Genomic DNA, 12067 nt, shown 5'->3' with positions numbered 1-12067 from the left:
TTGACGCTTATGCATGAAGTGGAGCCGTTGGGATGGTGCCAGATTGGCATGTGGGAAAGATCAGATGGTGCAACGTGCAGTTTGAGTGGGCACCACCCTCTCTGTAATAAAGCCCTACTGGTTCAGAGACATGCAGGCAGAGTATAGGCCCTCAAGCTTCAATGCAGGTCCCATTGCTCGAGGTCTGAAGTGTCAGCAGTAGCTTGTCTGAACACAGCTTCAGTTCTATCTGTAGCCTGGTTCCTCTAGTCTGTTCTAGGCATTGTTGCTTTCTGGTGGCAATGTTGTTGATGTTGAATGCTAGAGACCTGTGTCCTAATCCTAGCTTTTTAGCCGGACAACAATATAGTAAGTGATCCTAAGAAAATTACTTGCGGCGGCTTAATCCCTATGGCTGCCAAACTTTTGTAGCGCTTAGAAGCACACTAAATGTAGGTAGTCCGGGTTCGCATGAACAACAGTACATTTCAAGTAGCTGATTTGGATTTTTGTTTACATTGTGAGATAAATTACCTTATAGAGTATTAATTCACACCCACAACACCAAAGCAGATCCATTCCTCTCATCGAACACCAAGAGCCATTCAAATTCCAGAATTGGGACACTGAGGATACCATGATTGTTATTACAAATTGTGACATAACCTTGCTGCTAATTACTCCAACTCATTGGTAAGTCAGACCACTAGTATTATTCCTTACAACAGTGATATGCAACCTGTGTCTCTCGTAATGTTTTAGACTACGGTTCCCAATATGCCTTGCCATTGACTATGTTTGATGCAAATTGACAAGGGGAGTCCTGGGAGTCTCTCTGCCAGACATTAGTCCTGGTTACGAGAGACTTACCCAGAGTCTTTAGCTCACTATCTTTCACAGAGAAGAAATATCCCAAACATATCAGTCTTTGTCCTGCCCTGGGGCAGTCCAGCACCGAAATGCTAGGCAATTCTCCTCTGACCAAGAGTACCAAGAGCATCCCCAGACACGTGTTTCGGTCGGGTTGGACCTCATCAGTAGGGAGGAGCTGTGCCTCTCTAAGAACAGTGAGCAAGGGGTCCAGGTCTGGATTCCCCTAGTAATTTAGGGTGAGATCCAAAGTTACTTAAATATGCAAATTGACAAGGCGGGTCCTGGGAGTCTCTCTGCCAGACATTAGCCCTGGGTACGAGAGACTTACCCAGAGTCTTTAGCTCACTATCTTTCACAGAGAAGAAATATCCCAAACATATCAGTCTTTGTCCTGCCCTGGGGCAGTCCAGCACTAAAATGCTAGGCAATTCTCCTCTGACCAAGAGTACCAACAGCATCCCCAGACACGTGTTTCGGTCTGGTTGGACCTCATCAGTAGGGAGGAGCTGTGCCTCTCTAAGAATAGTGAGCAAGGGGTCCATGTCTGGATTCCCCTAGTAACCTAGGGTGAGAACCAAAGTTACTTAAATATGCAAATTGACAAGGGGGCTCCTGTGAGTCTCTCTGCCAGACATTAGTCCTGGTTACGAGAGACTTACACAGAGTCTTTAGCTCACTATCTTTCACAGAGAAGAAATATCGCAAACATACCAATCTTTGTCCTGCCCTGGGGTAGTCCAGCACCGAAATGCTAGGCAATTCTCCCCTGACCAAGAGTACCAACAGCATCCCCAGACATGTGTTTCGGTCTGGTTGGACCTCATCAGTAGGGAGGAGCTGTGCTTCTCTAAGAATAGTGAGCAAGGGGTCCACGTCTGGATTCCCCATATAATTTAGGGTGAGACCCAAAGTTACTTAAATATGCAAATTAACAAGGGGGGGTCCTGGGAGTCTCTCTGCCAGACATTAGTCCTGGTTACAAGAGACTTACCCAGAGCCTTTAGCTTACTATCTTTCACAGAGAAGAAATATCCCAAACATATCAGTCTTTGTCCTGCCCTGGGGCAGTCCAGCACCGAAATGCTAGGCGATTTTCCTCTGACGAAGAGTACCAACAGCATCCCCAAACACATGTTTCAGTCTGGTTGGCCCTCATTCGTAGGGAGGAGCTGTGCCTCTCTAAGAATAGTGAGCAAGGAGTCCACTTCTGGATTCCCCTAGTAACTTAGGGTGAGACCCAAAGTTACTTAAATATGCAAATTGACAAGGGGGGTCCTGGGAGTTTCTCTGCCAGACATTAGTCCTGGCTATGAGAGACTTACCCAGAGTCTTTAGCTCACTATCTTTCACAGAGAAGAAATATCCCAAACATATCAGTCTTTGTCCTGCCCTGGGGCAGTCCAGCACCGAAATACTAGGCAATTCTCCTCTGACCAAGAGTACCAACAGCATCGCCAGACACATGTTTCGGTCTGGTTGGACCTCATCAGTAGGGAGGAGCTGTACCTCTCTAAGAAAAGTGAGCAAGGGGTCCACGTCTGGATTCCCCTTGTAATTTAGGGTGAGACCCAAAGTTACTTAAATATGCAAATTGACAAGGGGGGTCCTGGGAGTTTCTCTGCCAGACATTAGTCCTGGCTATGAGAGACTTACCCAGAGTCTTTAGCTCACTATCTTTCACAGAGAAGAAATATCCCAAACATATCAGTCTTTGTCCTGCCCTGGGGCAGTCCAGCACCGAAATACTAGGCAATTCTCCTCTGACCAAGAGTACCAACAGCATCGCCAGACACATGTTTCGGTCTGGTTGGACCTCATCAGTAGGGAGGAGCTGTACCTCTCTAAGAATAGTGAGCAAGGGGTCCACGTCTGGATTCCCCTTGTAATTTAGGGTGAGACCCAAAGTTACTTAAATATGCAAATTGACAAGGTGGGTCCTGGGAGTCTCTCTGCCAGACATTAGCCCTGGTTACGAGAGACTTACCCAGAGTCTTTAGCTCACTATCTTTCACAGAGAAGAAATATCCCAAAAATATCAGTCTTTGTCCTGCCCTGGGGTAGTCCAGCACCAAAATGCTAGGCAATTCTCCTCTGACCAAGAGTACCAACAGCATCCCCAGACACGTGTTTCAGTCTGGTTAGACCTCATCAGTAGGAAGGAGCTGTGCCTCTCTAAGAATAGTGAGCAAGGGGTCCACGTCTGGATGCCCCTAGTAATTTAGGGTGAGACCCAAAGTAGCTTAAATATGCAAATTGACAAGGGGGGTCCTGGGAGTCTCTCTGCCAGACATTAGTCCTGGTTACAAGAGACTTACCCAGAGTCTTTAGCTCACTATCTTTCACTGAGAAGAAATATCCCAAACATATCACTCTTTGTCCTGCCCTGGGGCAGTCCAGCACCGAAATGCTAGGCAATTCTCCTCTGACAAAGAGTACCAACAGCATCCCCAGACACATGTTTCAGTCTGGTTGGACCTCATCAGTAGGGAGGAGCTGTGCCTCTCTAAGAATAGTGGGCAAGGGGTCCACGTCTGGATTCCCCTAGTAACTTAGGGTGAGACCCAAAGTTACTTAAATATGCAAATTGACAAGGGGGGGTCCTGGGAGTTTCTCAGCCAGACATTAGTCCTGGCTACGAGAGACTTACCCAGAGTCTTTAGCTCACTATCTTTCACAGAGAAGAAATATCCCAAACATATCAGTCTTTGTCCTGCCCTGGGGCAGTCCAGCACCGAAATACTAGGCAATTCTCCTCTGACCAAGAGTACCAACAGCATCGCCAGACACATGTTTCGGTCTGGTTGGACCTCATCAGTAGGGAGGAGCTGTACCTCTCTAAGAATAGTGAGCAAGGGGTCCACCTCTGGATTCCCCTTGTAATTTAGGGTGAGACCCAAAGTTACTTAAATATGCAAATTGACAAGGTGGGTCCTGGGAGTCTCTCTGCCAGACATTAGCCCTGGTTACGAGAGACTTACCCAGAGTCTTTAGCTCACTATCTTTCACAGAGAAGAAATATCCCAAAAATATCAGTCTTTGTCCTGCCCTGGGGTAGTCCAGCACCAAAATGCTAGGCAATTCTCCTCTGACCAAGAGTACCAACAGCATCCCCAGACACGTGTTTCAGTCTGGTTAGACCTCATCAGTAGGAAGTAGCTGTGCCTCTCTAAGAATAGTGAGCAAGGGGTCCATGTCTGGATGCCCCTAGTAACTTAGGGTGAGACCCAAAGTAGCTTAAATATGCAAATTGACAAGGGGGGTCCTGGGAGTCTCTCTGCCAGACATTAGTCCTGGTTACAAGAGACTTACCCAGAGTCTTTAGCTCACTATCTTTCACTGAGAAGAAATATCCCAAACATATCACTCTTTGTCCTGCCCTGGGGCAGTCCAGCACCGAAATGCTAGGCAATTCTCCTCTGACAAAGAGTACCAACAGCATCCCCAGACACATGTTTCAGTCTGGTTGGACCTCATCAGTAGGGAGGAGCTGTGCCTCTCTAAGAATAGTGGGCAAGGGGTCCACGTCTGGATTCCCCTAGTAACTTAGGGTGAGACCCAAAGTTACTTAAATATGCAAATTGACAAGGGGGGGTCCTGGGAGTTTCTCAGCCAGACATTAGTCCTGGCTACGAGAGACTTACCCAGAGTCTTTAGCTCACTATCTTTCACAGAGAAGAAATATCCCAAACATATCAGTCTTTGTCCTGCCCTGGGGCAGTCCAGCACCGAAATACTAGGCAATTCTCCTCTGACCAAGAGTACCAACAGCATCCCCAGACACATGTTTCAGTCTGGTTGGACCTCATCAGTAGGGAGGAGCTGTGCCTCTCTAAGAATAGTGAGCAAGGGGTCCACGTCTGGATTCCCCTAGTAATTTAGGGTGAGACCCAAAGTTACTTAAATATGTAAATTGACAAGGGGGGTCCTGGGAGTCTCTCTGCCAGACATTAGTCCTGGTTACGAGAGACATAGGGCCTCATTACGACCCTGGCGGAACGGGTTAAACGGCGCCGTAAAAGGCTGCAGCGCCGTTCAACCCGTTCTGCCACATTACAAGGTCCCCTCGCGGCACACGTTAAGCACGCCTGGGAAAACCAGGCGTGCATACCGGGTCCCGTAGGGGAAGAGGGAGCAAACAACGGGCCATCTCGTAATGGCCCGTTGTTTACTCCCTCTCCCATTCCCATTCAGCCCTATAGGGGCTGAATGGGAATGGGGATGAACCGTGTCCGTGTCCTCGAGTGAGGAATTACCGGGCCATCCGAACTCGGAATGGTCCGGTAAGTCCTCATTCCGAGGACACGGACACGGATGCGGTTTTGCCGGCAGCCATGCCGCCAATAGCGGCATGGCTACCGGCATACCGCGTAATGAGGCCCTTACCCAGTAACTTTGGGTCTCACCCTAAATTACTAGGGGAATCCAGACGTGGACCCCTTGATCACTATTCTTAGAGAGGCACAGCTCCTCCCTACTGATGAGGTCCAACTAGACTGAAACACGTGTCTGGGGATGCTGTTGGTACTCTTGTTCAGAGGAGAATTGCCTAGCATTTCGGTGCTGGACTGCCCCAGGGCTGGACAAAGACTGATATGTTTGGGATATTTCTTCTCTGTGAAAGATAGTGAGCTAAAGACTCTGGGTAAGTCTCCCGTTACCAGGACTAATGTCTGGCAGAGGGACTCCCAGGACCCCCCCTTGTTAATTTGCATATTTAAGTAACTTTGGGTCTCACCCTAAGTTACTAGGGGAATCCAGACGTGGAGCCTTTGCTCACTATTCTTAGAGAGGCACTGCTCCTCCCTACTGATGAGGTCCAACCAGACTGAAACACGTGTTTGGGGATGCTGTTGGTACTCTTGTTTAGAGGAGAATTGCCTAGCATTTTAGTGCTGGACTTCCCCAGTGCAGGACAAAGACTGCTATGTTTGGGATATTTCTTCTCTGTGAAAGATAGTGAGCTAAAGACTCTGGGTAAGTCTCTCGTAACCAGGACTAATGTCTGGCAGAGAGACTCCCAGGACCCACCTTGTTAATTTGCTATGTTTGATGCAGCCAATGTGAAATGTAGTTGAATATCACTGGAGAACCAAGGTTTGCAGACCCATGCCTTATAGGATCATGCATTGATCATTCTTGAGTCATACATATCACATGCTTGCAAGGCCCTGATTTATAGTGCCTTAGTCAATCATGAACTGCTTAACACCTAGCTCCACACACCCTCCATTGCCCACTTAACCTGAGACCGGGAGATCTGCTCCGCTGTGGTTCAACCCCTGGATGCCTGTAGATCCCTTGGTGCCACATTGCTCACCTCCCCCTCCCCTGTTCTTAGCTTGCCTCCCCCTTGTATCTCTTGCTTCCCTCACCAAGCCCTTCCCCTATGACGTGTGCAGAGCTCTGATGATTCCTAAAGCTAGGTCTGCGCTCAATAAATACCCCAATAATAATAATAAGAAAATGATTATAACTAATGGAAGCACACATTGATGCACATTATGCAGTACATACCCAGATCGCTGTGGGAAACCAGGGGCTTTGCCAGTGTGTCTTCAGAGCTGGTAGAGAGGTCGTCTCCAGAGCTGGCATGAACCACCTGCCCAGCAATCTTCCTTCTTCCTGCAGGAGAAGACCTAAGAGTAGCCAGAACAAAAATACAGCTTTTTTAGGTTTGGTAAATTTGTATCATTATCCAGATCTGTAAACTATTCATGTAAAAGTGGCATACTGTGACAGAGAACTTGATGTCAAGCATGGTCGTGTGATGCACTGATGAAGCCCAGTAAGGCTGAAACATGTCTGGGGCTGCTTCTGTTCCCATGCAGTAGGGACATGACCTCGCTGCTTTGTCTGGTATGCTCTCTCAACATGCCAGATCAAGCCTGATTTGCATATGTTTTGCCCACTTCTCCAGGGTGGAGATGAGCTAAAATAACATTTAAGGTTATTTTTCCCATATGAATTCCCAATGGTTAACGCACTGGCTCAACCATTTTCATTCACTGGTTTTGGGTTTCCCAGTCAGTCCCCCATGGGATGGGAAAACTAAGATATGGGTCCTGAGCCAAGCCATGGCAAGTGACCCAAGTAGCACTTTGATGATGAGACCCAATAATGCTGAACATATCTGTGGTGTCTGGTGTTTAAGTCCAAAAGGGAGGTGGCCTAGTGTTAATGCTAGTCTACTGCTATAGAGGAAGGAATCATGACTTATCTGCATATGTGTTGTTACCTTCTATGCCGCAGTGAGGCATTCCCACTTGGCTCCAACATTTGTATCCATTACTGTTTGGTTGCCTGCCTCTTCCAATCTGCCTATGTCTTGCCGTCTCCAGACATAAAGGCACCACATAGTCTTTGGCCTCAACATTACTCAGTCAGTAGGCTTGATTCCCCATTTCTTCTTAGCATGCATACACAAAATATTTTCAAACTAGCTGTTTGCGGCGTAACATACGCAGTTCTAGCCTATCTTAAAGGTCAATATCGGTCGGTCATTCATAGGGTCACTTCTGTCCCTGTGACTTATTAATGGTCATTGAAAAGGCTAAATGTATCAGATGGAATGAGAGGTTTGTGCAGTATAACAACAGTATCCAAGTTCCATGCCTCTATTATGCATCTTTGTAGACGCGTAATTGTCAACCTTGTTCCATTGCAGAGTACCAGTGATGGCATAAGATTGTGTAGTAGAATAATTACAGCACCTACTTTCAGTTTTAGCTTGTGAGGAGGCATTTGTCCTACAGCATTTTGTTCTTTAGAGACTGAAACATTCAACCGATAATTAACTGATCATTGACACTGGAACCGTCGTGGCCTTTGTGAAGAGAAGTGGGAGTGGAAAGAAGTAACTTCGAATGTTTGCGATAGTGGAAGGTGACCACGTCGAACTATGCTCATTCTGTTTGTTGAAATGGTAGCTGTTGTTGAAGTGGGTGCACTTTGCTTTCTGGACAGCAGAGGGCAACCTAACAGTGATAAATTACATCTTTATGTTGAAATTATAGCTGTTGTTGAAGTGGGTGCACTTTGCTTTCTGGACAGCAGAGGGCAACCTAACAGTGATAAATTACATCTTTATGTTGAAATTATAGCTGTTGTTGAAGTGGGTGCACTTTGCCATTTGGACAGCAGAGGTCAACCTAACACTGAGTATTTGCATCAGCTGAGTAGAGATACATACCAAAGCGTTTTATATATATAAATGTGGGATCGTCTCCAAAGGGTGTGTTTGGGTCAAAAATTCAATTCAGCAGGATTCTATGTCATAATGCCGGTGTGTAAAAGCCACCGTCATTTTAATTCTGCTGACCTTTTCATTTTTCTTTTATTTCAAGGGCATAGTCCCCATGTGCCTTCCTACCCTGCTGGATCTATGAGGATGAAAGGCAATGCCATGACCAGAGTTTTTACCGAAGACATTCACACGCCGGCATATTGACCTATCAGAGCAATTTATGTATTCTGGTGTCAATTGTGCTGTATACCGTTATATGTTCTATGTGGTGGACTTCCCAAGCACCATCACAACTGTTATCTTGATGTCTCCCTTATTGAGTTACTTGAGCAAGGTCCATGTGATGTCACATGAGGGTTTTGCAATGTCTGCGATGGGTCAACCATCGTCCATCCAATAATTGCTTGATACTGTGAGTGGGCAAGGGGTGGAGACTGGGGAAAGTGCCCAAAATGGGGCCTTGCACCGACAGTCTCCCTGTATTATATTTCTGGCCTTCAGAACCAAACAACCACTAGATCCCTCTGTGAATCAGCTCACTTACCTACCAAAGTGGGGAGAACCGAAACAGCCCATCTCCAGCAGGGATGGCCCGGGAGAGAAAACAGGCACAGCACTGAAAAAAGGGCCCACATTGACAAACTGAGCCACACTGACTCACAAAATGTGACTACTCTGGCACACCCGGATGGCTCTTCAGCTATTTCCCTGTTGCACCATGGATCAGTCTAAGCCTTAATCCCAATGTTTAGTACAACATCTGTGCCATAAGAATGCAGCTATCCCCAAGACAGAAATTCGGTCTTGCTGGACACATAATGAGTCTCCAGCACTTGCATACTCTCCAGACTACCGCACATCACCCATCCACATGCCAGCTCAACATGGGTAACTAGCAAGGACTTGGTCTACCCTCATCTACCTTTGCATTGGTTAAAATGCACACACACATTCTTAACTCCTATGACAAATTTCTAATACCTTGGACTACAGTCCCCCGAGGGCGTCCAACTACAGTGCTTTGAGGCCATACCAATGGGAAAAGGTTGTTTATGTGAATTGTCACATTATTAGCATTGGTGATTTATGCAGCTCTTCATGTCCAATGCCTTCAACTTCAAAGTGCTTGACCGGGGATCCAACCTATGTTGCCATCGTCATATTTCCAAGATGAGGGTGTGGCCCCTGAGCTATCCTTGTAGCTGCCCATGCAGGTACCTGCACCAATGACAGAGAAAGAGACCCCACCATTAAATATTCATACCTCTTTCTTCAGGGGGTGGAATTGCAGGGCTTTTATTTACCCTGTCCAACCGTTTAACTAAAATGCCTTCATAAACAATTTAAGATGGGTACCTATCAACAACAGGCATATATTCCATCTGAGTGACATCTTGCAGACAACGAGAGGGACGTTTGTTGTCACTCGGAATGTCGAGGTGGAACACACACTCTAGTTCAAAGCAAACCCATCTATAATTTGTTTTGGGCATCCCTTTACCACCCTCTGCACTGTCCCCAGGGACCACCATTAAAGTGGGTGGAAAGGGCAGGGATGAGGGAACTATATAAAACATACAAAATTACAGGTTCCCTCTCCCATTAACTCACAACAACCCAAAGTGGGACAAAAAAGCAAGACCTGGCAGAGGAAAAGCCATATCACCCTGCTGTGAAGTCATGGCAGTTATGAATTCCATAATCCTCTGTCATGATTGCCTGCCCCTCCCCGCTGAAAACTCATACCCCTGGGATCTCTTTGAGCTGACTCAACCAAGTGTGGCTCCCACAATTAGATTTATAAGAAATATGTGTGTGCATGCATCTGTTCCTTTTACGGAATTCCTGTGAAAACACACATTGGCAAAGCCATCAGCTGTGACTCCTGTATAGGCATTAGGTAAGCATTTCCAATGCAATGGCATACCATGCCCAGGTACTAATACCATTTGCCAGCTGCTGCCATTTTTTGATCAGGTGGTACCATTGTGGCAGTGCATGGGTTCTATCACGGTTCATACAAATGCCAAAGTGGTGGAACTGCTAGTGCTTGTTTCATTAAAGTCACATGATCCCCAGAAACAGGCCCGGCTCCAGGAATTTGTATCTGTGTGGGCCAGGTTTGTGATCAGGGGGGCCCAACTTTCATTGGGTGTGGGTATAGGAGTATCCTAAAAAGGTGCTGCCATTAAGCCAGATTTCTCAGATCAGTGATCCAGCAAAAACTGTCTGCCTGGATCTGGAAAAATCTTTGTCTACTATTGGAGCTATGTGTTTAGGGGTATGACTCTGGCTGGAAACAGCCTGATCACCACACCAGGCTTTGTTGATATAAAGTGATTTTCCCAGGTTCACTCAATTTGTTAAAGTAGGAAATCTGCTCCCGCCTTCCACCTGCTCATCCCTTCCAAAATCACAGGCTCTCCAGTACTAATTCCAAAGTCTTCTGCTCTCTTCTTCCATCTACTCCTTTGTTTCCTTCCATAAGGCCCCTACCTACTTCATTGTGCATCCGCTCCCCCATCTCCATAAGGAAAACTATTGCCGAAGCATGACAAATTAAAACGGCATACTGCAGAACACTTAACAAGCGTCTGATTAATCCCAATGAAACATGCCCTAAGAACAAAAGATATGCACCTTTTTCAAAATAATGCTATAGCTTAAAAAAACAGTACATAGCAAAAGAGCAGAACGAATAATGTGGCAATATCAATCTACCTATCTTCTCCTCCCATTTGCTCTCCCCTTTCTGTTCTATTCACTCCTCCTTTACTTTTCACCCCCAGTCACCTTGCACCAGCTCCCCGTAACCACCATTCCCATTTCCCACCACACCCTTCTATCCCACCATACTCGCACCATGTCTTCTTGCCCTGGCAGGGGAGAATCGAAGATGGTGCCACCTGCTCCTTTGCAGGGGCTGAGCAATGAGGCCCCCACTCCTGATTCCTTCTCAAATGGTGTACGCTCAACAATACCTCCCTGAATACAGTGGCTAATCCCAGCAGGCCAAGGAGGAGGTGCTTGTGGTTCAGCCATCTTGTTATGAAAGCCAGACCCCTCCTTCTTTATGATAAATAATGAAGCCAGGAATAGGACCTTTTATTTCTTACAAAATGACATTTTGAAGCACAAAAGTTTATTTGAAGGCTTGTGGGAGTGTTAGCATGCATGAGTGAGTGGAATCAGGAGGTAGATTGTGCAGGTTGAGGGGTTTCCAGCCTCCAGGGATCGCTCCCGTTTGTGTGTGAGACTGCGATGGAGCTGCTCCTCCCCTCCCATGCCCTTAAACGTTACAGTCAGGTACATACTGTTTACATACTGTTTCTAATATGCAATTGTCCATGATGACTTCTCGTTTGACATCTTTACGTTGATTTGCTATTGAATGTCACAATTTTGTTCATTAAATATGTTCTTATATTTCACAAAGAAAGGTGTGTGTGTGTGTCTCCTTGGTGAGCCCTGACCCCTACGTTGCCAATCTAGTTGCTCATCTATTAAACCATGAGGGGGCGTCTTTTTGAATATCTCATATTGTAAACTTAATCACTTCTAGAGGCACCTAATTTTGGCAGGAAATGCACAGTGAGATTAAATGATTTGACCAGCATTTTAACACTTTGGTTAAGTGGTAAAGCCAGAATTTGAGCCTAGCCTGAAATGTAGGTACTTGGCCATACATCCTCCCACCTCCAGTTGGTACAAATGTGGTTTTAAATACCTAAAAATATCCTGTTTTATGCAGATCACTTTAAAAATGCACAGGTTGAATGGCCACCAGGAAGCGCACGGATGTGGAAGTCCTCCGTGTGAGCTCCTGTTTCGTAGCCCCAAGAAGTGGATTGAGCCCCCACTTTTGGCCCCCCCGGATGTACAAATTGGAGCATCGTGGCATGATACGGCCCCCCATCTGCTGAGCGAAAATCTGCCGAAAAACGGACTGACCCCGGAAAAGCCAGCTGCTTT

General features: G+C 46.5%; 1 protein-coding gene across 3 annotated transcripts in view; it reads right to left on the bottom strand.

Moving 5' to 3' along the window:
* The window catches only part of GMIP (GEM interacting protein), a 588802-nt gene that overhangs the window by 103902 nt on the left and 472833 nt on the right, over nucleotides 1-12067 (bottom strand). For all 3 annotated transcript variants that reach the window (XM_069604014.1, XM_069604013.1, XM_069604015.1), the window contains one exon: nucleotides 6367-6488. In XM_069604014.1, the coding sequence (XP_069460115.1) occupies nucleotides 6367-6488 (122 nt within the window). The remainder of the gene's footprint in view (nucleotides 1-6366; nucleotides 6489-12067) is intronic.

Source organism: Ambystoma mexicanum, chromosome 3q (assembly GCF_040938575.1).
Source record: "Ambystoma mexicanum isolate Mex_15411 chromosome 3q, UKY_AmexF1_1, whole genome shotgun sequence".
Lineage (NCBI taxonomy): Eukaryota > Metazoa > Chordata > Amphibia > Caudata > Ambystomatidae > Ambystoma > Ambystoma mexicanum.
The sequence above is the reverse complement of the archived record's forward strand: the minus strand, read 5'-3'. Positions and strand labels throughout refer to the sequence as shown.